The sequence below is a fragment of the Asterias rubens genome, chromosome 22, assembly GCF_902459465.1.
Source record: "Asterias rubens chromosome 22, eAstRub1.3, whole genome shotgun sequence".
NCBI lineage: Eukaryota > Metazoa > Echinodermata > Asteroidea > Forcipulatida > Asteriidae > Asterias > Asterias rubens.
In genome coordinates, this window is record NC_047083.1 from 5,552,589 (window position 1) to 5,580,385 (window position 27,797).

Sequence of the window (27,797 nt, forward strand, 5' to 3'; positions counted from 1 at the left end):
TTTCACAGAAGTCGGCAACTGAGTACAGTACAGTGCTAACATACACCGGTAAGAAAACCAATAGAGAATAATAATCGCGGGATGGACCTCCTATTGTCGCCTAATGTTTAAACTCTTTTATAACATTAAGCTCGCAACAGCTCCCTTTGGTTTGATATACACTTTCCTACAGTGGACCTTCCGAACCGTGGACCCTAAAGTGTCCTTTTTGTGGGTCCTCGGTTTAAAACCGATCGCACATGCACACCAAAAGGGTGAATTTCTGTCCGATATTGCATGCGCCCATCAACTTTCCTCATCTCAGTTTCATATCTGAGGGTACATAATTATGACTATGTACTCGTTGATGCCCTCGATTCCGTAGCTGGCCAGCACCGCCGGGTTGTACACGCGAGGTCCTCATAATAATAATAAATGTTTAACATTAAAACAGAAGGTTAGCCACAGGTATTATAAACACATACACAAGAAGACCGACCTTGGGTTCACCCGTCGACATTCCTTCCTCCCCCAGTGGTATAATTATGCAGTGTTCAGGGTCACCATAAAAACAACGAAAAACTTCATTAAAGGCAGTGGACACTATTGGTAATTGTCAAAGACTAGCCTTCACAGTTGGTGTATCTCAACATTATGCACAAAATAACTAACCTTTGAAAATTTGAGCTCAATCGGTCATCAAAGTTGCGAGATAATAATGAAAGAAGAAAACACCCTTTCACACGAAGTTGTGTGCGTTTAGATGGTTGATTTCGAGACTTCAAGTTCTAAACCTGAGGTCTTGAAATCAAATTCGTGGAAAATCACTTCTTTCTCGAAAACTTCGGCACTTCAGAGGGAGCCGTTTCTCACAATGTTTTACCATCAACCTCTCCCCATTACTCGTCCCCAAGAAAGGTTTAATGCTAATACTTATTTTGAGTAAATACCAATAGTGTCCACTGCCTTCAAGTTTCTTTTGCTAAAATTAATGTATTTTTGTTCGTATGCGTTCTGTCGGCCTGCTGTTGTCGGCCTGGCTATGGCCTATCTTGCGGAGAAGATCCGCCCAAGTCGGGTATCCATTGCCCTTGGCGACTTACCAAGTCTACCTGAAGTACCTTGTGATCAAAATCAATAATTAAAGGCATTTTGCATGGGCCAATTTGAGAACAATGCTTCATGGTTTTATGCACACTCTTAAGAGTGATGAGATCTCAAGGTGTTCGTTCAACCTTAAAAGTCGATTTAGCTTTCGCAATGTTCAATAGCACAATAATGGTTTCTATATTACATTGCCATGTATTGATTGAATCGTGCGGTGGCTAAAACCACCAAAAGTGTCACGGTAAAACCAAAAGATCCACGACAAAACCAAAAGTGCCACGACAAAACCAATATCTTGCAACTTTAGCTGGTCAGCACCGCCGGGTTATGCGAGGTCCTCAAATTCTGATTTACGAAATATAATTTTAACGCCGACCAATAATCTTTAGTAAAAAATAAAACCAAAAACAGCAGCTTGGGTAAACACCTAATCTAGCAACCGTCAACTTCACTCCCCCCCCCCCCCCCCCACACACACCACCACCAATCGGGTCACCACCAAACAGAGACAGAGAAACTTCATTAACGGCTCGATGTTTTGAGATGGGTTGTAGCTTTGCTTGTATTTTTGGTTTGTTTACTTGCAGAGATTATAAGATCCGCCCAAGTCGCTAGTAGTCGGATATCCGCTTGGTCGTCGAACTTTGATGAATCCGCCCTGGCGCAATGCCAAGTCCGCCCGAAGGTCATAAAGTGATCAAAATCAATTTTATAGGCATTTGCATGGGCTAAGATGGGAACAATAACTCTTGTTTAAAGTGATGAGATCTCAAGGTGTTCGTTCAAAGTCGATTCAGTTTATGCAATGTTCACACAGCACAATATTATTAACTGTTTCTATAACATGACACGATTTTATTGATCTACGGTGACCAAAACCCGGCATCCAAAAGCGCCACGGCAAAACCGAACGGCAAAACAGTCGAAGAGCCACGACGAAACCAAAAGAGCCACAGCAAAACCAACAAAGCCACGGCAAAACCAAAAGAGCAACGGCAAAACCAAGGAGCCACGGAAAAACTAAAGGAGCCACGAAAAAAACCGAAGTGCCACAACAAAACCAAGAGCCAGGGCAGCCACGACAAAACCAAAAGTGCCACGGCAAAACTAAAAGAGCCAGGGCAAAAAACAAAAGAGCCAAGACAAAACTAAAAGAGCCATGACAAAACCAAGAGACACGGCAAAATCAAACAATTGCCACGGCGAAACTAAAAGAGCCACGGCAAAACCAAAAAAGCCAAGACAAAACCAAAAGAGCAACGGCAAAGAAGAGCCACGGCAAACAAGCAAAAGACCCACGACAAAACCAAGACACGACAAACCATGAGCCACGGCTAAACTAAAGAGCCAAGGCAAAACGAAGACCCACGGCAAAACCAAAAGCGCCCATGGCAAATCCAAAACCAAACGAGCCTGGGCAAAACCAAAAGAGCAACGGCAAAACCAAGGAACCACGGAGAAACTAAAGGAGCAACGAAAAAAAACGAAGCGCCACGACAAAACCAAGAGCCAGGGCAAAATACCAAGCCACGACAAAACCAAAAGTGCCACGGCAAAACTAAAAGAGCCAGGGCAAAAAACAAAAGAGCCAAGACAAAACTAAAAGAGCCATGACATAACCAAGAGACACGGCAAAATCAAACAATTGCCACGGCGAAACTAAAAGAGCCACGGCAAAACCAAAAAAGCCACGACAAAACCAAAAGAGCAACGGCAAAGAAGAGCCACGGCAAACAAGCAAAAGACCCACGACAAAACCAAGACACGACAAACCATGAGCCACGGCTAAACTAAAGAGCCAAGGCAAAACGAAGACCCACGGCAAAACCAAAAGCGCCCATGGCAAATCCAAAACCAAACGAGCCTGGGCAAAACCAAAAGAGCCACGGCGAAACCAAAAGAGCCACGACAAAACCAAAAGTGCCATCACGACAAAACCAAGGCCTAGCCACGACAAACTGTTCATGTTCCCCATATTATTCCCCCGTTCTTTTTAAACTCGTGTGTCTCGTAAGGGCACGTACGTGCGTGTTGTTCCCAAATCCAAAAAGGGGCCAACATTCTACTGCTCAAATATTTTTATAGCTTCTGTTTCTTTTTGCCATTGGGCCTCTAGATGGCATAAGATTGCACCACAGAGCATCTAAACTGCAAAATGTTGGTGTGCCTGGACCATCTTAACCTGATACTCTCATTTGAATTGCTCTCCCCGATCTTCTTGCCCAGATAGATGTAATGCCGTCGATTGCACCAATCTTGTCATTCACTTCTCGACAATAATTGTTTATTATTAGATTCTCATCTTTATCCCGAGTTCCGCGTTCCAGTCTACCGCCCTCTATTGGTTGAATTTGACACATGTGTAAAAAAAGGAGAGATTTGTAGTATCTTTGGAGAGATTTCATTGGAGAGCCTTTACTTCGGTGTTTTAGAAACACTGCGGTGCATTACAAATAAATCAACAAAACCAAGTACAAACTTGTCCATGTATTTTGATATCGATCGTTCTAATACTAAAATTGTAAGTCGGGTATTTACTAAGCTTTAAATCAACTTATTTTTTGCACAGTCTAGTGAAAAAATATTGTTGACAATACAAAAATTTGCATCCAATCACAAGTCTCGATACGGACGGATGCAGCAACCGACCCACAACATTGACAAGACTCGATCGACGAGAGTCAGCAGCCGGCCAGCCGTGACACCCGCGGCAATTTGAATTTATAACTTTATTAATGTACCTTTGTCGAGGTCTTAAAAGTAAAAGTATGGTAAGTTCACTTTTATCATATGGGAAAAGTTTCCGTATGGCGCCACCACTTTTTCATTCGAAATAAAATAATATAGTGTCTAATTTACCTGATTGATATATCCCTTGTTGTAAAAATGAGTGAAAAAGTGGTGGCGCCATACGGAAAGTTATCCATAATAAATATGTTTATTATTTATCTTGTTTAACAAAAAATTCTGCTGGAGAGCTTATTATTATTATTGTAATTTTTATGATGATAATTGAATTCATGCAGTGGATTTTGATTTGAATGAAATAGCCTAACTTCCCGAATAAAAAAAGATTCATATTTTTATTGTCTATTATTGGGGTTTATTGTCTTATATTGATTAAAAAAAAATTAATAGGTAGGTAGTACTTAGTTTTTAATTTAGTATTATTATTAAATAATAGCCCGTGCCGTGAAGACGGGTATAAACCATATAACTAAGTCTAAGTTAACAATAACAGGTAACTACGTACGCTACAGGACAGGTAACTTTCAAAATTAAAATCCTGAATTTGACCATAATTTTATAGTCATATAGACAATTAGAATTACTAAATTAATTGTAGAGCAAGCAGTCTGGTGCTAGAGAGTGGTGTCCAGTGTCTGCAGTGACCCAGTGAGCATGCAGGGCCCAAGTTCATGGCTCTGCCTACCGTCGAATTCTGCGCTTACGTGGATCATAATTCCCAGCTTACGTGTGCAAGCGTCTAATTTCTGCGCTAGCTAACTATTCTAGTTCTAAGGTAGAACTAGAATAGAATGCCTAATTAATAAAGTGGAGTAGGCACGCGCAGAAGCCAAAATTCGCTGCTAGAGCTAGCCTGTGAAATACGCTTGCCGTAAGCACCGAATTCTCTGCTTCCGTAAGCATCGATTCTGTGCTTACAGTAAGCAGACTCTGCAGAGTCATGAAATTGGGCCCTGGTGAGTGAGTGAGTAAAACCCATGGATTCTATCACAGCGACAATTGTTATATATTCCTCTATGGTCCAGCTATTAAGCGACCAGTGTGTAGTGACTAAAGCAGAGTGATTTTTAATTGTCATTAGACCAGCTGGTCTTCTCACTTGGTGTCTCCATCTCAACTCAACACATCAATGATCATGCACAAAATAACAAACCAGTGTTCAAATTTTATTTTGATAAAAATAGGCCTCATGGATTTGGAAGAAAAAACACCCATTTGTCAAACGAAGTTGTGTGCTTAAATTACAGGTAGATGCTTGACCTCAAGACCTCAAAACCAAATTCAAATTCTGATGCCTGACATGTCAATATTTTACTGTTTTATAGTGAGAAATAACTTCTTTCTCAATTTTTTGTTTTACTTCAGAGGGGAGCTATTTCTATCAATGTATCAACATCTCTCCATTGATCGCTATCAAGTAAGTTTTTAACGCAAACAAATATCAGTAGTATCTCGAGCGCGTTTTTAAGTTGCGATTTACATGTATCGAACGAACATCATAGTTCTAGGAGTAGTGTAGGCCTTAGATGTATTAGGCCAAATAAAAAAATAAAAACAGTTGGTCGTCCCCACTCGCATCCTTTTTTGGGGCCGCATCCTTTTTTTTACTATTTACTATTTTTGTATAATCCATCTTTTCAAAAGGACTGGCCTAGGAATCTAACTTGATGCTCTCGAACACTTGTAACCGTCTGTTTCATAAAACAATATTAGTGAATGCCTACCAGCAAATCGTTATCCGACCCTGTTAGTGTTAGTGTTAACACAGGTCCTTATGCAACTAATAGGTATAAATAAGTTTGCGGTTGATTCAAACTGGTGGCCTGTTTAAATGGTAAATAGTAAGGCCCTCATCCTCCTCTTTTTTGAAAAATCTGGACGATCAACTGGTATTTTTTGTTATTTGGCCTTAATGACGATTGACACCAAAATGTTACAATAAATGTACAGCAGGCCTTGAACTTCACTCTTAAAGAGGCACAGCAATTTTTGGTATAACTATGACTGAGGTTCGTTCCACTATTCTCTCCACAAAGATAATGGAACAAAGCTCTTCTAGAGGAGTACCAAAGTTCTAACACCAAGGTCAGGGCGTAAGTCATTTCATTATGTACGTAGTTACATGTACATGTACATGTACATGCAGCTATCTCGTGTGGTGTAGGCCTTGAACTTCGCTCTGGAAGGGGTAAAGGCCCGGTCCCACTGCAACGATAACGATAACGATGACGACGCAAAGAGAACGATTCCATTGGTTGAATGAGCGTGTGCGTATTCTGCGTGGAGCAATTCGACCAATAGAATGCGTTCTCCTTGCGTCGTTGTTGTTATCGTTATCACTGCAGTGGGACCGGGCCTTAAAGCATTTTTTTCTCTGGTAAGGGGCACTTCTATGGGGAAGTGTAAGTTAGTATTGGAACCTTGCAAAGGGCACCACAGCAACAGCCAGGGCACTACAGCAAGTGCCTTGGGTTCTGCATGAGGCCTGCTGGTGTCATGGGTTTTCAATTCGATATTGGAAACAACTGTTTGAAAAAAGAAACTAAAAATGAATAAATTTTGGTTTAAAACATGTGACCCACACCTAACCAGTGTAGACCCTTTCAGGATCTCCTTGAAATCATGTTGTTTGTTTCTAAGAGATCATCTGCAATACGCGGATAAGACCACTCTGTGTTTGGGAAAATTATGTCTCTAGTCACTTTACCCTGTGTTTTATGTATTGAACTCCATTGTTGGCAAAAAGGTTGTAACCTGTACATGTGCACAAACTTTCCATCTTTCCTCAGGTCTGATGTGGAGTTGACTTCAAAGCATTTAACAGCAACATGGAAGAAAATCAGTCACCAGAAAGAGCAACCTATCGTCCACTCAACAGTTGGAAAAAAAAGTGTGAGTTTTTAATAATTGCTGTTGTGAAGAATGTATTGTACACACTGAAACTTTTTGTAATGTCGCAAGTCTCTTTATTTGAAAAGCAGATGCATCCAATTCATTTCAAACTCAAACTCTGAACTATTCACATTTTTAAAGTACATGTAATTTATAAATTCGTTGTGCTAAAGTGCATTAATCTGCCTTTTGATACGACGGCTAAGAAAAGTCAGATTCCCGTTTGGGAACAGCTGGAGTTGCTCGCTACTTGTCAATGCCACAAAGGGCGGGAATATTCCACCATATCACCCCCGCAGCGATGCTTGTTGTCAGTTTCGTGTCTAAAATAACCTTAGACACTTTGACGTACAGTAGCGCCAAGAAAAGTTTAACAATCTATATATTGAAAAGTATGTTGTGTTTGAACTTACAGTAAATCGATCAGTGAGCTGGCGAGAGCGTCTATCAAAGGGCAAGGAAGCTTTCAAAGGAGATTTGGAGCATTTACTACGTGACAAGTTCCAGGGTAACCATGGAGTCAAAATGGCTCGTAAACGAGAACGAATTATTTGTGAAATTTTTACCACAGAGAGAAAGTATCAGAACCAACTGGCAATCATTGTAGAGGTAAGACTTTAAACCAACTTTGTCGAACATTTATTGTGGTAATTGTTTCTAGATATTTTCTATTTCCTCATTTTGTTTAAAGGCTGTGGACACTATTGATTATTACTCAAAATAATTTTTAGCATAAAAATTACTTGGTAACGAGTATAAATGGAGAGCTGTTGATAGTATAAAACATTGTGAGATTAGAAACAGTAACCTGATGTACAATTAACGTAGTTTTTGAGAAAAAGTAGTTTTCCACGAATTTGATTTCAAAACCTCACAATTAGATTTTGAGGTCTCGAAATCAAGCATCTGAAAGCACGCAACTTTGTGTGACAAGGGTGTTTTTTTCTTTCATTATTATCTCGCAACTTCAATGACCAATTGAGCTCAAATTTTCACAGGTTTGTTATTTTATACATATGTTGAGATACACGAAGTGACAAGACTTGTCTTTGACAATTATTGATAGTTTCCAGTGTCTTTAAAGAGCCAATAAAGGATGTTCTCAATATTTCAACTATTACCTTTTTATGGCCAAATAGACATCGTATATACCGGTTAATAACCATTTTACTCTCAGAATTTGCATTTAGTAACGAACAACTCGAGTCAAAAATGCACCCGGCCGTGCGGCTTTTTCAGCCGAGAGTCAAAAACGGCTTATCTATTATAATGACCTCTTGACGCCAGTGACAATATTCCCCTAATTGGGTGTGAACACAGTTCTCCAGCTTTGGCAAACTAAGGGCGCTATTTTCCACACCAAACAGCCGCCACTGACGTCACGATTCCTTTGTCGCGCAGGTTTGTTTGACCACACGTTTTTCAGAAATTTGGCTAAAAGCGTTCTGTAGAAAAACAATTGTTACCATGTTTTAGTGTGAGGTAAGAGACTCGTTATACTTTTTGAATGTTTCCTATGGCCTTCAGCTATGAGAAAACTGTAATATCTATATATTTGAGATCATCCTTTATTGGCTGTTTAAGAAAATTAAGTGAAACCTGTCAATATTACCCAGCGATAACCCAGCGATTACCAAGCGATTACAAAGCAAAAACCTAGCGATTACCCAGCAATTACCCATCACTTACCCAGCGATTACCCATCACTTACCCAGCAATTACCCATCAGTCACACTTACCCAGCGATTACCCATCACTTACCCAGCGATTGCCCATCACTTACCCAGCGATTACCCAGGGATTTACCAGGGATTACCCAGAGATTACCCAGAGGCTGTGGTGTTCAATGCCAGCGTTTAATGGCCAGGTTTTCTCATAATATGCTTCTTTTTCAGAGATGCCATTACCAGGAAGACAAAATTGGAATCTGAAGGTTTTTGTGAAATACTGCTTAGTTTATTGTAAGCTTGATAAAATATACATTTCAAAAGAAAATAAACATACCCTAAAATTTGAGATTTCTTAAAATATTGTCTGGTATGGTTCTTGAACCCTTTACTGAACAATATGGGCATGCAGTGAATGACTTGTACCGTTGTTGTGGTTGATTCCCGGTTGTCTGAGTTTAAGTTAGAGTCCCTGTTGTCATAGTCTAAGTTTTCCCTAACAAGTCCAAGTCGCCCTTTGTTCCAATCGCAGTTGGAGTCGCGAGTCCCTCATGTCCATGTAAAGTTAGTCCTGTTGGTAAGTCAGCTCGGCTGGTCTCTTTGTCCTCCAGGAGAACCCATATCACTCCGGTTTTAAATGCTCTTCACTGGCTCCCTGTTCAATATCGCATTCAATACAAATTACTTCTGCTTGTTTTTCATTCTTTACATGGTTCTGCTCCTCAGTATAATTGTCAATTAATTACCCGTTACAATCCTTCCAGATGTCTTAGATCATCCACTTCGTCATTATTGGTTGTTCCCCACACCCACAACAATTGGGGTGACGAGGGCTTTTTCTCATGCTGGTCCTTTACTTTGGAATAATCTGCCTCTTAATATCCGTAACATGTCCTCTATTCATAAGTTCAAAGAGGCCCTCAAAACCCACTTTTTCACAGCTGCTTTTCATTAATTTTGTGTTTCTTCCTTGCGCCATGAGCATCACTTGTGGTGGATACCGGCGCACTATAAGGGTTCATATTATTATTATTATTATTATTATTATTATTATTATTACGTCATGTTGTGCTGCAAGCCCATAATTTTCATTACTTCAGGCTCAAAAGCTGGAACAATTCTCTGTAAATTATGTGTGGCTTAAATAGAACAGATTTGTGATATTTGTAAATGTTGACCGTCCTGCTGACACAAGTATGGAGCAATTCTGTCAGACTTTTAATAGTAGTGACCAGATTATTTTAGTCAATTGTCTCCACATCATAACACTAATGCATGTATTGGCCACTTCACATTATTTGACTTTTGTTCATTAAGTACTGATGTGTTTAATTCTTGTAGCATTTCTTGGTTCCGTTGGGAGCACATGGTCTAATCCCAAGTGAAGATCATCGGACTATTTTTGAGAATGTAACGGCAGTCCAAGCAGTCAATAGAGAGCTTCTTTGCCACATGGAGGAGAAGGGCATCCCAGAGGCTTTTATTCAGCTGGCTCCATTTATGAAAGTGTATTGCACTTATGCAAACAATTTTGAGAAGGCTTCACAAAAATTGCAGGTAACACAATTTGTTCCACTTCATGTGTCGACTGTGGTATTATGATGTCTAAAGGCCTTTTCACACTATTGACCTTTGATCCGTGTCAAACCTTAATATCCAAATAGGGTCCGTGTTGGTTCGGTAAAATGTCCACACGGATACAAACAGCTTCGCTTTCACACTAGCTCTGTTGGAAATCAGCTTTTTGGTTACACATGTAACTTTGATTTTGGATATTGTACACTGCAAGGTCTGACACGAATCGAAGCTGGACGCGTCGCAGCGTGAGTGGTTGCGTAGTCTGCGGATGATGACACGCACACTCAACATGAAATGAAAATTAACACGGAGGTGAGCACACTACGGCTTTCAATCCGTGTTGGAATCTTTGACACAGATGGAGATTTATCAACCCACCTCCCGGGCAGGGTTGGTTTCGACACGGATAAAGTGCCATCTGGATCGACACCGTGTTGAAAAGTTGTATTGTGATAAGGTCAGTGCACATTATCGGGCTTGTATCCGTGTCCAACATGGAGATTTTTTGTAGTGTGAAAATGACCTTATGAGACCTGTATAAGTCCATTTGCATATATTTATCTGAATGAATACTTTTTATATCAATGCCAGAAATAAAATTTATTCTACTTTTAATTCTTTTTGTTGGTAACAGCAATTTTTGGTAACAAATGCATTCTTACTTTTAACAATTTGGTTTCATTTATTTTGATTTCATTTTATTTGTTGACAGGAGTGGGAGCGTAAGCGTGCATCATTTGTGCAGTTTCTGAGGGAACAGGAGTCAAAGCCAGAGTGTACAAGCCTTAGCCTACATGCCTTACTGATAACACCTATACAAAGAATACCAAGGTATACCACCAGCCAGAGTGTACAAGCCTAACCCTACATGCCTAACTGATAACACCTATACAAAGAATACCAAGGTATACCACCAGCCAGAGTGTACAAGCCTCACCCTACATGCCTTACTGATAACACCTATACAAAGAATACCAAGGTATACCACCAGCCAGAGTGTACAAGCCTAACCCTACATGCCTTACTGATAACACCTATACAAAGAATACCAAGGTATACCACCAGCCAGAGTGTACAAGCCTGTAACCCTACATGCCTAACTGATAACACCTATACAAAGAATACCAAGGTATACCACCAGCCAGAGTGTACAAGCCTCACCCTACATGCCTTACTGATAACACCTATACAAAGAATACCAAGGTACCACCAGCCAGAGTGTACAAGCCTTAGCCTACATGCCTTACTGATAACACCTATACAAAGAATACCAAGGTATACCACCAGCCAGAGTGTACAAGCCTTAGCCTACATGCCTTACTGATAACACCTATACAAAGAATACCAAGGTACATGTATACCACCAGCCAGAGTGTACAAGCCTTAGCCTACATGCCTTACTGATAGCACCTATACAAAGAATACCAAGGTATACCACCAGCCAGAGTGTACAAGCCTTAGCCTACATGCCTTACTGATAACACCTATACAAAGAATACCAAGGTATACCACCAGCCAGAGTGTACAAGCCTTAGCCTACATGCCTTACTGATAACACCTATACAAAGAATACCAAGGTATACCACCAGCCAGAGTGTACAAGCCTTAGCCTACATGCCTTACTGATAACACCTATACAAAGAATACCAAGGTATACCACCAGCCAGAGTGTACAAGCCTTACCCTACATGCTTTACTGATAACACCTGGGGTGACCTGAGGTGCATGCCGTCACCACGAGAGGGCGAGTGTGATCATTCGATTAGCTCTTGTCGGGGGCTCACCCGAGTGAGCTAGCACTGCGGGGGTCGATCCAGGGAAGCTAATCAAACACACCCATTATATTTAACAGGAACGCTTCCTTTATATTCAATTTATTCAAATTATATTCAAATATGGTCAGCACACAGCTAAAAAGGCTACAAAAATGAAGGCATATTGGAGGATGTTTGTAAATGAAAATGCATTTACCGAGATATTATTTGAAAATATGACAAACAATCACTTGGCTCACAAGTAGGCTACATGTACATACACAGAAAACAAGAAACAAACATGTGAGACAGGCCTGAGAACTTGTGGACTTGATGAGATGCAAAACACAAAGATTTACAACAAAAACAATTCAATATAAGAGATAAAAGTGGACAGCAGTAGAGGGAAAAGGCCACAGGATATTGATCCTACATGAGTTTGTTTTTAATTTTTATAATTCAGGTACAAGCTTTTGCTAGAGGAACTTCTGAACAACACCCCTGAAAATCATGAAGAATATAACAAACTAAAAGGTAAACAATTTATTTAATTTAACATTTACTATTTAAAGTTTCCTTTTACCAGAAAGCAAAGAGAAACAGAAATACAGCAAATGTTGAAAACATTCTCAAGCTTGGATATAGACAGTTTTGTTTAGTTTGAGACAATTAAAGAAGAGTAGTAATTGGTACCTCTGTATGAACTCCTGTTCTCCAACTTGAAGTTGATTTCACTATATCTTGTGGTTGATTGGTCACTTCACCTTAAGCTATGGTTTATCGGTCATTTCACTATCTGTGGTTGATTGGTCACTTCACCTTAAGCTATGGTTTATCGGTCATTTCACTATCTGTGGTTGATTGGTCATTTCACTATCTGTGGTTTATTGGTCATTTCACTATCTTTGGTTGATTGGTCATTTCACCATATGCTATGGTTTATCAGTCATTTCACTATCTGTGGTTGATTGGTCATTTTACTATCTGTGGTTTATTGGTCATTTCACTATCTGTGGTTTATTGGTCAATTCACTATCTGTGGTTGATTGGTCATTTCACCATATGCTATGGTTTATCGGTCATTTCACTATCTGTGGTTGATTGGTCATTTCACTATCTGTGGTTTATTGGTCATTTCACTATCTGTGGTTTATCGGTCATTTCACTATCTGTGGTTGATTGGCCACTTCACCATATGCTATGGTTTATCAGTCATTTCACTATCTGTGGTTGATTGGTCATTTCACTATCTGTGGTTTATTGGTCATTTCACCATATGCTATGGTTTATCGGTCATTTCACTATCTGTGGTTGATTGGTCATTTCACCATATGCTATGGTTTATCGGTCATTTCACTATCTGTGGTTGATTGGTCATTTCACTATCTGTGGTTTATTGGTCATTTCACTATCTGTGGTTTATCGGTCATTTCACTATCTGTGGTTGATTGGCCACTTCACCATATGCTATGGTTTATCAGTCATTTCACTATCTGTGGTTGATTGGTCATTTCACTATCTGTGGTTTATTGGTCATTTCACCATATGCTATGGTTTATCGGTCATTTCACTATCTGTGGTTGATTGGTCATTTCACTATCTGTGGTTTATTGGTCAATTCACTATCTGTGGTTGATTGGTCATTTCACCATATGCTATGGTTTATCGGTCATTTCACTATCTGTGGTTGATTGGTCATTACACTATCTGTGGTTTATCGGTCATTTCACTATCTGTGGTTGATTGGTCACTTCACCTTAAGCTATGGTTTATCGGTCATTTCACTATCTGTGGTTGATTGGTCATTTTACTATCTGTGGTTGATTGGTCATTTCACTATCTGTGGTTTATCGGTCATTTCACTATCTGTGGTTGATTGGTCACTTCACCTTAAGCTATGGTTTATCGGTCATTTCACTATCTGTGGTTGATTGGTCATTTTACTATATGTGGTTTATTGGTCATTTCACTATCTTTGGTTGATTGGCCACTTCACCATATGCTATGGTTTATCGGTCATTTCACTATCTGTGGTTGATTGGTCATTTTACTATCTGTGGTTTATTGGTCAATTCACTATCTGTGGTTGATTGGTCATTTCACCATAAGCTATGGTTGATTGGTCATTTCACTATCTGTGGTTTATTGGTCATTTCACCATATGCTATGGTTTATCGGTCATTTCACTATCTGTGGTTGATTGGTCATTTCACTATCTGTGGTTTATTGGTCAATTCACTATCTGTGGTTGATTGGTCATTTCACCATATGCTATGGTTTATCGGTCATTTCACTATCTGTGGTTGATTGGTCATTACACTATCTGTGGTTTATCGGTCATTTCACTATCTGTGGTTGATTGGTCACTTCACCTTAAGCTATGGTTTATCGGTCGTTTCACTATCTGTGGTTGATTGGTCATTTCACCATATGCTATGGTTGATTGGTCATTTCACTATCTGTGGTTTATTGGTCATTTCACCATATGCTATGGTTTATCGGTCATTTCACTATCTGTGGTTGATTGGTCATTTCACTATCTGTGGTTTATTGGTCAATTCACTATCTGTGGTTGATTGGTCATTTCACCATATGCTATGGTTTATCGGTCATTTCACTATCTGTGGTTGATTGGTCATTACACTATCTGTGGTTTATCGGTCATTTCACTATCTGTGGTTGATTGGTCACTTCACCTTAAGCTATGGTTTATCGGTCGTTTCACTATCTGTGGTTGATTGGTCATTTCACTATCTGTGGTTTATTGGTCATTTCACTATATGTGGTTTATCGGTCATTTCACTATCTGTGGTTGATTGGTCATTTCACTATCTGTGGTTTATCGGTCATTTCACTATCTGTGGTTGATTGGTCGTTTCACTATCTGTGGTTGATTGGTCATTTCACCATATGCTATGGTTTATCGGTCATTTCACTATCTGTGGTTGATTGGTCGTTTCACTATCTGTGGTTTATTGGTCATTTCACTATCTGTGGTTGATTGGTCGTTTCACTATCTGTGGTTGATTGGTCATTTCACTATCTGTGGTTTATTGGTCATTTCACTATATGTGGTTTATCGGTCATTTCACTATCTGTGGTTGATTGGTCATTTCACTATCTGTGGTTTATCGGTCATTTCACTATCTGTGGTTGATTGGTCGTTTCACTATCTGTGGTTGATTGGTCATTTCACTATCTGTGGTTTATCGGTCATTTCACTATCTGTGGTTGATTGGTCGTTTCACTATCTGTGGTTGATTGGTCATTTCACTATCTGTGGTTGATTGGTCGTTTCACTATCTGTGGTTTATTGGTCATTGCACTATCTGTGGTTTATTGGTCTTTTCACTATATCTTGTGGTTGATTGGTCACTTCACCTTAAGCTATGGTTTATCGGTCATTTCACTATCTGTGGTTTATTGGTCATTTCACTATCTTTGGTTGATTGGTCATTTCACCATATGCTATGGTTAATCGGTAATTTCACTATCTGTGGTTTATCAGTCATTTCACTATCTGTGGTTTATCGGTCATTTCACTATCTGGTTTATCGGTCATTTCACTATCTGTGGTTGATTGGTCATTTCACCATATGCTATGGTTTATCGGTCATTTCACTATCTGTGGTTTATTGGTCATTTCACTATCTGTGGTCTATCGGTCATTTCACTATCTGTGGTTGATTGGTCATTTCACTATCTGTGGTTGATTGGTCATTTCACTATCTGTGGTTGATTGGTCGTTTCACTATCTGTGGTTGATTGGTCACTTCACCATATGCTATGGTTTATCGGTCATTTCACTATCTGTGGTTTATCGTTCATTTCACTATCTGTGGTTGATTGGTCATTTCACCATATGCTATGGTTTATCGGTCATTTCACTATCTGTGGTTTATCGGTCATTTCACTATCTGTGGTTGATTGGTCGTTTCACTATCTGTGGTTGATTGGTCGTTTCACTATCTGTGGTTTATCGGTCATTTCACTATCTGTGGTTGATTGGTCATTTCACCATATGCTATGGTTTATCGGTCATTTCACTATCTGTGGTTTATCGATCATTTCACTATCTGTGGTTGATTGGTCGTTTCACTATCTGTGGTTTATTGGTCACTTCACTATCTGTGGTTGATTGGTCACTTCACCATATGCTATGGTTTATCAGTCATTTCACTATCTGTGGTTTATTGGTCATTACACTATCTGTGGTTTATCGGACACTTCACTATCTGTGGGTGATTGGTCACTTCACCATATGCTATGGTTTATCGGTCATTTCACTATCTGTGGTTGATTGGTCATTTCGCCAACTGTGGTTTATTGGTCATTTCACTATCTGTGGTTTATCGGTCATTTCACTATCTGTGGTTGATTGGTCACTTCACCATTTGCTATGGTTTATCGGTCACTTCACCATCTGCGGTTGATTGGTCAATTTATTATTACCGTGGTTGACGTGGTCAATTCACTAACTGTGGTTGATTGGTCAATTCACTATACTGTGGTTGATCGGTCATTTGACCATCTGCGGTTGATTGGTCTTGGTCAATTCACTAACTGTGGTTGATTGGTCACTTCACCATCTGTGGTCTATTGGTCAATTCACCACATGTATGTACGATGGTTTATCGGTCATTTCACTATCTTTGGTTGATTGGTCACTTCATCATCTGATAGGTCAATACCCTATATACTATGGTTTAATATATAGTTGGTTTGCGGTAACACCATGTGTGTATCTACTTGCCAGTCTCCTGACGATGACTAGAGCAAGCTAGTCGAAACGTTGAGACCAATTCCTAAACTGACTCCGCGGTAGTGCAGTTAATTACGATTATATAATAGTAGTAGTCCCAGCCTATTTCTATACCATCCGCCCAGCAAATAGTTAATAAGCAGGACAGTTCTTTTCGGAACTGAGAAGTCTCCCGAACACCCGAACAATCTACTACGCGGTAGTAGAATCAAGCGAGACAGTTCTCTTAGAACAAACTCTACCTGGCAAGTAGATATACGCACAAGATGTTACCGCAAAGCAAATAAATATTGATACCTCACCATGCAATGCCTCATAGTCATGGTTTATCGGTCATTTCACTATCTGTAGTTTATTTGTCACTTCACCATCTGTGGTCTTTAGGTCAATTCACTATATATCAATCTGTGGTCGATTGGTCACTTCACCATCTGTGGTTGATTGGTCACTTCACCATCTGTGGTTGATTGGTCATTTCACCATCTGTTGTTGATTGGTCAATTCACTATGTTATAAGTTATCACACAAGCACTAGTGGAATACGGAAAAAAATAGCGCTTCTGCGTCCATGGGACGCAAAAGCGCTATAATTTTTGTATTTCCACGAGTGCGCGTGTGATAATGTATTTATTTTCAAGCAAACGGCGGCTGACATAAAATACACAAGACGCAGGTAGCGATATAAGCCGTGCAATATTAAATATAGATTTTTGTCACCACTCCATTCTGCAAATCTGATTGGAGGATAAGCTCGTACTTGCAGATAAGATGGTTTATCGGTCAGTTCACCATCTGCGGTTGATTGGTCAATTCACTAACTGTGGTTGATCAGTCATTTCATTAACTGTGGTTGATGATTTGTCATTTCACTATACGGTTCATAATTCACCATCTGTGGTTGATTGGTCAATTCACTAATACTGTGGTTGATTGGTCAATTCACTAATACTGTTGTTGATTGGTCAATTCACTGATACTGTGGTTGATTGGTCAATTCACCATGTGTAGTTGATTGGTCCGAATTGGACGGCCTAGAAGAAAGGTTTTCTTAATAGTTGACATTGTGTTTAAATTGCAGAAGCTACAGCAAGAATGACTAAAGTGACTTACGGTATTAATGAGTATATCCGTGAACATGAGAACTTCCAGAAGATGCTGTTAATTCAGAACAGTTTAACGGGGTCTGGTACTAAGAGAATCCTAGCTCCTGGTAGAAGGTTCATCAGGGAAGGCACACTAATGAAGGTTTGTATTGCAATACCTACATGCTGCAAGTCTTTCAGGTTCCAACAGACATGTACATTGTTTTATCTTGTCAAGAAATCAACATTGCACACGTTTGAATGGGTTCCCATTCTTCATTCCTAAGTTCTTTATACACATATCCAGTGTAATAGAAAGTTAGTTTGAATCTATTACAAAGGTTGATCACAGGTACCTTTGGAGTAAGATTTAGAACCGTTTTTCTCGGACAGGAAAGTAATACAAGTGTTACAGCAACAGAGAACTGGCACTTTTTAATCTTCACTAGATTACAAGGTTAAAAAAAGGCGTTTGCCTACACCGTAGGGATTCAAACCCATGATCCCTCAAATGATTATTATTATTATTATTATTGAGTATTCTTTATACAGGGTAGCCAGTGTCAAAACACTGTTCTCCCTGGGGGCCCTGTAGAAAAAGCAATACACAGAACAAGGAAGAAACAAACACGAAAGAACAAACCCCATAAAAAGCAACAGCATCTATATCTAAACCACCAGGAGCAAAAGCTAAGAAGACTAACCAAGAAATAGCCAGTTAGAAACAAAAAACAAATCAATTACTCTGTAAACGCCAGTACATAGAAGTGAAAGAAGTCGCTCAGGCAAAAAAAAACCGTTGTAAGAAATGCTTCATTTGCCTTTCACGGTTTCAACTTGAGCCCAACCCATGCGTTTTAATGAGCTTTTGCCCGTTTATATCTGCAGGGGTTGGTGTGGTTTTTCATGCGTGACCTCTGTTTGAATATGCGAAGGGCTTCTGAAATTAAGTCTTTTTCAGCCTTATAAGTATTGACAGAAATAATGTAGCAGTACATTGACATAAAGAGCATATCTGTCGTTTTGTATGGAAAAAATCGGTGCATCTCAAATTTTTAAAAGAGAAATTTGTACTTAAAAATGGCTTCAAAAAGAAAGAAAGTTGGCGGTCACCATTGATGGTATTCTTAATCACTAGACCACCCAGAGCATACCTGATATTGTTTCCTTGAAGGATTTCAACTGGCTTCTAGTTACTGGCCATGCTTGCTGGTCTTGTGGTTAAAGGCAGTGGACACTATTTGTAATTACTAAAAATATTTATCAGCATTAAACCGTACTTGGTAACGAGTAATGGGGAGAGGTTGATAACATTGTGAGAAACAGCTCCCTCTGAAGTAACATAGTTTTCCGAGAAAGAAGTAATTTTCCAAAAATTTGATATCGAGACCTCAGAAAAAAATGAGGTTTCGAAATCAACTTGCATCCGAAAGCACAATTCCGTGTGACAAGGTTGTTTTTTCTTTCATATATCTCGCAACTTTGACGACCAATTGAGCTCAAATTTTCACAGATTGTTATTTCATCTATACAGTATGTTGAGATACACCAAGTTAGAAGACTGGTCTTTGACAATTACTAATAGTGTCCAGAGTCTTTAAGATACATGGTCTAGTATGCGAGGGTTGTGGGTTGAAATTCCTCCTGAGGAAGTAGGCCTGTAGATAGATTCTGTATAGAACTTTGGAAAACAGATTATACTGTGCTGAACACACATTGGTATTACGGTCAAGTCAAACTTGTTATTCTTATAATGATTATTGTTTGTAATCTTCTTTGTCATCCAGGTTAACAAGAAAGGTTCCGGTGCTCATGAGAGAATGTTCTTTCTATTTAATGACCTATTGATATATGCAAAGCCTAATCTACTAGAGCCATCATTGTCATCACATAGCTACTCATGTAGAGGCATCTACCCATTAGAACACTGTCAGGTCCAATGTGTATTGGGAGAACACAAGATATCTGGCACTGGGGCACTATTCAAGGTAACATTTTTTAGTCCTTTTTGAAAATTGGTTATCACAGTGTTTGGAAAAGTATGTTCATTTCTATCTTTTTATTTTCCTTAAATGCACCATCCATTCCAACCTGGAGAATTGATTTAAAGGCAGTGGACACTATTGGTAATTACTAAAAAAAGTTGTTGGCATAAAACCTTTCTTGGTAACGAGTAATGGGGAGAGGTTGATAGTACGTGTATAAAACATTGTGAGAAATGGCTCCTTCTGAGGGATGTAGTTATCGAGAAAGAAGTTATTTTCCACGAATTTGATTTCGAGACCTCAGGTTTAGAATTTGAGTACTCGAAATCAAGCATCTGGCATGAAAGCACACAACTTCATGTGACAGGGGTGTTTTTTTCTTTCATTAATATTTCGCAAATTCAAAGACCGATTGAGCTCAAATTTTAACAAGTTTATGTAATTAAGCTTGGGCGGTTCCAGAAATTTGGGGCTCGGTTCCGGTTCCAAAAAAAAGCTCGGTTCTGAGACATACCCGGTTCCACTCTATATAAAACATAAGCCGCCCGTCCCCAGCCCACACACACACCATTGAGCCGATCTATTTTAACTGAAAATAACCAAGTTAATCAGACATCGGTCCGGAGCTCACACACACATACTCACAATTGGAGCCGATCTATTTTTAACGAAAAATTAATACCAGAATACCCACCAAGTCAATCAGACATCGTGCCACCGAGCACCTATTCTCCCTGCATTTATACAAGTCTTTGATTTGGCCGGCAGCAGTACGTCCGTAATGCAGTACGTCCGTAGTGTGCAGCACGTCCGTAGTGTGCAGTACGTCCGTAGTGCAGTACGGCCGTAGTGCAGTACGTCCGTTGTGCAGTACGTCCGTAGTGCAGTACGTCCGTAGTGCAGTATGTCCGTAGTGCATGCAGTGTGCCGTCTCTGTACATAGAAGTGTACATGCCTGTACATGCATACAGTACTGTGTGTTTTGTACATGGGACAAGCTTTTATGAATATGGATATATCGGCAGCCAATCACAACGTGCTGTCTGGTTGGACTTTGGACTCTGTATATCTCAGCATATGCCTATGCATCATCTGTGCACTGTGTGTTGTATAATAATGCAGCCACATGTGATAGTTGATACTCATGTCGGCTTGAAGCCTTTGCACAGTGTATCTGCGGGCACCCTTTTCAACATCAAGCCTCAATTTCTGGAGCCGGTTCGTCCCAAGATCGGCTCCACAGAGTCTTTTATAATTGGGACTCAGTCTTTTGAAATCGGAACCGACAAAAGCGGGTACCCGGTTCCACAGAAGAGTGGAACCGCCGGTCCGGTTTTCAATTTGGAACCGGGTAGAATCGGGTAACCGAAGGAACCGCCCAAGCCTATTATGTATATGTTGAGATACACCAAGTGATACGACTGGTCTTTGACAATTACCAATAGTGTCCAGAGTCTTTAATTGGTAGAAGTATAAAGCCTATGAAGTGAGCTTTCAGATTCAACTTTTTTATTAACATTTTGATGAGTATTAATTCTGTACTTTTGTCTTTAAACCTGCACCATCCTTTGCAATCAATAGACACTTTGATAGTTATTTGCTGTATGAACTGTTATTGCCATTGGAACAAATCTAATCTATTGTGCAGTTAAGACAATCAAAATTGTCAATGGTAAAAAGACACCTCCCAATTAAAGAAAGAAACATTAATGTAATCTGTCTAAAATTTATCACAAAATGTTTAGTGTTTATAGTCAGTGGACGCAGTGTGGCACTAGTGTAATTTATAACACACCTCTTGCTAGTTCTGTAATCTGGTTGGCTGAAACACAGTCACGGGATTAACTAATACAGTCTAGGGCATGAGATTTGCGCCACCCCGTCAAGACATCGCATGCGTGTATCTTGCAGGAAATAGTTCCAAAAGCAGGCAATAGACTTAAAGATTTGACTGGTTAGCAGCGCCCTCTAGAAAGTTGCGCTCCTTATTTCATATTTTGGACCGAGGTGTGTAATAAAACATGGACTGGCATAATTCGGCCACTAGAGCACATCTTTCCCCTTTGGGCCATCTTGTGAGTGACCAGAAAAGGGACCTATAGACCTAATAGACGTGCTCTAGTGACCTCATGCCAGTCAAGAAAAGGGACCTATAGGCCTAATAGACGTGCTCTAGTGACCTCATGCCAGTCAAGAAAAGGGACCTATAGACCTAATAGACGTGCTCTAGTGACCTCATGCCAGTCAAGAAAAGGGACCTATAGACCTAATAGACGTGCTCTAGTGACCTCATGCCAGTCAAGAAAAGGGACCTATAGACCTAATAGACGTGCTCTAGTGACCTCATGCCAGTCAAGAAAAGGGACCTATAGACCTAATAGACGTGCTCTAGTGACCTCATGCCAGTCAAGAAAAGGGACCTATAGGCCTAATAGACGTGCTCTAGTGACCTCATGCCAGTCAAGAAAAGGGACCTATAGACCTAATAGACGTGCTCTAGTGACCTCATGCCAGTCAAGAAAAGGGACCTATAGACCTAATAGACGTGCTCTAGTGACCTCATGCCAGTCAAGAAAAGGGACCTATAGGCCTAATAGACGTGCTCTAGTGACCTCATGCCAGTCAAGAAAAGGGACCTATAGACCTAATAGACGTGCTCTAGTGACCTCATGCCAGTCAAGAAAAGGGACCTATAGACCTAATAGACGTGCTCTAGTGACCTCATGCCAGTCAAGAAAAGGGACCTATAGACCTAATAGACGTGCTCTAGTGACCTCATGCCAGTCAAGAAAAGGGACCTATAGACCTAATAGACGTGCTCTAGTGACCTCATGCCAGTCAAGAAAAGGGACCTATAGACCTAATAGACGTGCTCTAGTGACCTCATGCCAGTCAAGAAAAGGGACCTATAGACCTAATAGACGTGCTCTAGTGACCTCATGCCAGTCAATATTTAATGTGTATAATAACTTATCCTACATATGGACACCTCCATGAGATAACCATCACAACCTGTGTCTGAAGTGGCCATTAGCCTCATTGAACTAGTTTGGATTCTTGACACTAGTAGATATTTATTTATTATCCCTACAGGTAGTATATGGTGAGGAGAATCTGCTGCTGTATTCCACAAATCACAACATAGCTCTATCATGGATGGATGCATTACAGGGTGCTATACAGCAAATCAAGCACAAGAAGCAATCTAACAACACAGCTCATACATCATGTACCAAGTCTCTACGATCCCATAATGTGCCACTAGGCAAGCTAGTCAGGAACGTTGGACTTCGATCTAGTCGTAGAAAAACCAATATAAGGAACTATGCAGAACAAGAGGTTTGTCAATAGACATAAGGTTTTAGATATCCTAGACTCTGATGAAGTAGACAAACGCTGTAGATACACTATCACCACAGTGTAGATACGTGTACACTATCAATGCAGTGTTAATTTAGTTTCTGCTAACGTTACAGAATTGGTAAGAAACAAAAATCGTGAAGATTACAGATTTACATAAAACTTACACGGTCTAATGATGATGAGAGTAGAAAACATCCCTTGAAATATTTCTGTCTGAAATTTCACATTTGATACGAAATAAATAATCAAATTTTGCATTTTGAGTTTATCACTCATATCAGGGAATGTTTTGTTTATTTTTGTTTTAGCATCGTTGCACTGCAAAATTTGTAATTTTGGTTTGTCACTATTCTCTATTGTCACAGATGGCCGATCGATCTTGATCACGAACTTCTACAAGTTTGTCAGTTTATGTATATGGTGGATTACATAAATTGCTTACACTGCCAGCTACTTTTGTTGCTAGCAAAACCAATTCTGTAATGTTCCTTTAATTTCTTGCTGAGGTTGCAGTTTCAAATTCTGTATTAGTGAATATTGTTTTGCTTTACATATTGTTAATGTTACAATGTATATTTGTGGTGTGGTTTGATTTTTGTAGGATAGTAGTGGAGACAGAGACACATTACATCCCATGAGAATGCAGTTACGGAGTACTAGGAAACTACGTGGGACAGGCTCTAGTAAGCAAGTCAAGTCAAAATCTCATAGATTACAACGAGGACCACTGGCAGTCACCAACAACAAACAGGTGCTTAATTTAATATAATATGCGTGATGTATAGACCATGTGACCTGTGACGTCACATGTTTACTTCAAAAGAGCCACAGAGCTTGAACTTAAAGGCAGTGGACACTATTTGAAGACTGGTCTATTTGAACGTTACCAATAGTGTCCAGTGTCTTTAAAACTTAAATCTTTACATACACGTTTCATGGAGATTGCACCTTTTGATTATTATCCACATATGATATGAAGGGGGCACATATCCAAACTACTACAACTCTTAAGTTTATGTAGAAACTATGATCAGAATTGTAACAAATTTTCATATGACCAGTGTAGTATCTTGCCTGCCAGAAAATGCTTTGGAATATATAAGGTGGCTCTTTTTGTACACAAAGACTCCTGGTAAGCTTGGTCATCTTCATATTATCCAAAATCGCGATACAATTTCTAATCAAATTATTGGCAAATCGTGGATTTGATGAAGTATTACGATGTCTTCTCTAATTGAGACGTCTTGCAACCACAAAGGGCTGTTTCAGAAAAATGTAAAGTCCCAGAGCCAACAGCAAGATTCTCCTTTTGACCTTTTTATGAAAGAACAACAACCAACATCAGAGACTTCAGCGGACATGCGATCCCACACACACTACAGAAGTAACACAACGTATCATTTACCTCCCCTTTGTGTGTGCATATTTTATACATGAACCACAACCCATCAGTGCTACTGTTTGCGGATGAGAGTCACCTCATGTACATTAATGATGCTCATTGGTTAACTAGAATGTAATGGACGGGATCTAACGAAATATGCACACATGTAATCACAGTCATGCGCAGTACTGCGCATGACTGTGTACACATATGTGTGTGTAACTGAAAGGTGCAGCTTTTCCCACCTTGATGTAGACAGGGTGGACGGTACACCTGTCAGATCCATATCTCCACTTATTATTTCTTTGGAGTATTTTAATTTGGCATCGAAAGATGTCAGAATTTTATACTTCAAATATAAATCTGATTGACTCTTTGCACAGTCTGGTACTGACTCCATGCACAGTCTGATACTGACTCCGTGCACAGTCTGCTACCGACTCCTTGCACAGTCTGTTACTGACTCCTTGCACAGTCTGATACTGACTCCTTGCACAGTCTGCTACCAACTCCTTGCACAGTCTGCTAATGACTCCGTGCACAGTCTGATACTGACTCCTTGCACAGTCTGGTACTGACTCCTTGCACAGTCTGTTACTGACTCCTTGCACAGTCTGCTACCAACTCCTTGCACAGTCTGCTACCAACTCCTTGCACAGTCTGCTAATGACTCCGTGCACAGTCTGATACTGACTCCTTGCACAGTCTGTTACTGACTCCTCGCACAGTCTGATACTGAATCCTTGCACAGTCTGCTACCGACTCCTTGCACAGTCTGTTCATGACTCCTTGCACAGTCTGTTACTGACTCCTTGCACAGTCTGTTACTGACTCATTGCACAGTCTGCTACCAACTCCTTGCACAGTCTGCTAATGACTCCGTGCACAGTCTGATACTGACTCCTTGCACAGTCTGGTACTGACTCCTTGCACAGTCTGCTACCCACTCCTTGCACAGTCTGTTCGTGACTCCTTGCACAGTCTGTTACTGACTCGTTGCACAGTCTGTAACTGAATCCTTGCACAGTCTGTTACTGACTCCTTGCACAGTCTGTTACTGACTCCTTGCACAGTCTGCTACCAACTCCTTGCACAGTCTGCTAATGACTCCGTGCACAGTCTGATACTGACTCCTTGCACAGTCTGGTACTGACTCCTTGCACAGTCTGCTACCCACTCCTTGCACAGTCTGCTACCCACTCCTTGCACAGTCTGTTCGTGACTCCTTGCACAGTCTGTTACTGACTCCTTGCACAGTCTGTAACTGAATCCTTGCACAGTCTGTTCATGACTCCTTGCACAGTCTGCTATTGACTCCTTGCACAGTCTGCTACCGACTCCTTGCACAGTCTGTTACTGAATCCTTGCACAGTCTGTTCATGACTCCTTGCACAGTCTGTTACTGACTCCTTGCACAGTCTGCTACTGACTCCTTGCACAGTCTGCTAATGACTCCTTGCACAGTCTGCTAATGACTCCTTGCACGGTCTGATATTGACTCCTTGCAAAGTCTGCTACTGACTCCTTGCACAGTCTGTTAATGACTCCTTGCACAGTCTGCTAATGACTCCCCTTGCACAGTCTGTTACTGACCCCTAGCACAGTCTGCTAATGACTCCTTGCACAGTCTGTTACTGACTCAGTGCACAGTCCGTACTGACTCCTTGCACTGTCTGTTTTTAAACTCCTTGCACAGTCTGCGAATGACTCGCACAGTCTGCTGCTGACTCAGTGCACAGTCTGTATATCCTTGCACAGTCTGTTACTGACTCCTTGCACAGTCTGCTAATGACTCCTTGCACAGTCTGCTTATGACTCCTTGCACAGTCTGCTAATGACTCCTTGCACAGTCTAATGTCATCTACATTTTGGAAGTCAATTCCTAGCATACATTTTGACTCAATAATGGTGGTCATGTTACCATGTACATGGTGTAGCCTGGATTTAACATTATAACTCATCTTTATGCATGTGTTTGCTTACTGGGTTTCAGGAGCAGTATGGGATTGCTAGAAGTGAAGATATGAGTGTTTCATCATCGTGTGACGTGACATCAAGTCAAGAGGAGTCAATGCATTGCAGTCAATGTCAACCATCACCTGATCAGCTTCAAGATGACACTGCACAGCAAGCATTCTGTGTTATTCTCTAGCAAGGACAGTTTGTCAACACAAGTATTTTTCTAATGAACTGAGATATATATAGTTGGTTTGCGGTAACACCATGTATCTACTTGGCAGGTAGATTTTGTTCTTAGAGAACTGTCTTACTTAGTTCTACTACCGTGGGGTAGATTGTTCGGGTGTTCGGGAGACTTCTCAGTTCTGAAAAGAACTGTACTTCTTTTTTGTTACTACCTGGGCGGAAGGTACGTGTATAGAAAATTGGTAGGACGACTACTTTAGCTTATAGGATCGTAATTTACTGTACTACCCCGGAGTCAGTTCTTGAAGTGGTCTCAATGTTTCGACTAGCTTGCTCGAGTCATCGTCAGAAGACTGAGATATTTAAGCCTAGTAAAGGTAAAGCTCAGGATATTTTCTTGGCAATTGCAGAATTGCTTGATTCATGTTTTCTTTGAGAGCACCGATAGCAAAGCAAAGGGAATAAAGATTCTCTTTGAAGCACCAGGAGAAATTGTCATAATGGTAACCATAACAAGTTAATGTTTGTGCAAATTTTAATGAAATAGTTAATATGAGTTGTATGTTTTTGGTGGTACTGGACTTGTGAAAAGTTGCACCAGAATACTAGCTTTACCAATTATGGTAAACACTTCTTGTTTAGAAATCTTGTTGCTTTTTGTTTGTTGTTTTTGTTTGTTATTTTTATAAACAAAGTGTTGACTGTACAAAATATGTGCATTTAGGTTGATGAGTGTATGTACAGATATTTTAGCCTCAAGTTGTTAAGAAACTCATGGAATCACAAATACATGAGAACATTGAGTTGAAAGAATCCACAACACAAAGAAAGATTTTATCCAATTTTTGCTTGTACATGTAGCTTTTACGACAACTTTCAGCTCCAAAGCTGATGTAAATTCTGCTGCTTCATCTAATCAAACATTTCTCAAAAACGCATTAAAACTGTTTTTGTGAAATTGTGAAATGCGCTATAAAAGAACTATGTATTATAACTATTTTTTTATTAAGACAAATATTTACTTTGTATTGAAACTTTGGTCACTTTACCCATGTAGAAACCAATTTCAGAAACAGTACTTCATGCATGAACAGAGACTTTATTAAACTTTTTTTTCCTAACTTTGACAATTCGTCGTGTGTACCACCAATTGACCTATCTCGTTCACAGTTTCAAAACCTGTGTTTGGATACAGTCACAATTGAAGTTGCACTACTTTTCAAACTGCTGTTTTGGAGTCGGCTCAGTATTTTTATTGTATTCTTTTATGACGAAAATAAAGCTGAATACTTAATTCCTACAGAACTATCAATTGTGTTTTTATCCCTAAAACTATTTCAATTAGTAATTA

General features: G+C 39.9%; 1 protein-coding gene across 2 annotated transcripts; it reads left to right on the top strand.

Moving 5' to 3' along the window:
- Positions 1 to 3,758: 3,758 nt before the first annotated feature.
- On the top strand, positions 3,759 to 26,828 carry LOC117305341 (rho guanine nucleotide exchange factor 39-like). 2 transcript variants are annotated; one of them, XM_033790204.1, is made up of 12 exons: positions 3,759 to 3,857; positions 5,200 to 5,251; positions 6,624 to 6,726; positions 7,142 to 7,335; positions 9,735 to 9,950; positions 10,684 to 10,802; positions 12,189 to 12,259; positions 17,566 to 17,732; positions 19,357 to 19,557; positions 22,648 to 22,893; positions 23,519 to 23,668; positions 26,295 to 26,828. In XM_033790204.1, exons 3-12 carry the CDS (start codon positions 6,663 to 6,665, stop codon positions 26,451 to 26,453), a joined length of 1,587 nt encoding a protein of 528 aa, XP_033646095.1. In that variant the 5' UTR covers positions 3,759 to 3,857; positions 5,200 to 5,251; positions 6,624 to 6,662; the 3' UTR covers positions 26,454 to 26,828. The 2 variants fall into 2 exon arrangements, with proteins under 2 accessions (XP_033646095.1, XP_033646096.1); XM_033790205.1 differs by lacking the exon at positions 5,200 to 5,251.
- The last annotated feature ends 969 nt before the right edge of the window (positions 26,829 to 27,797 follow it).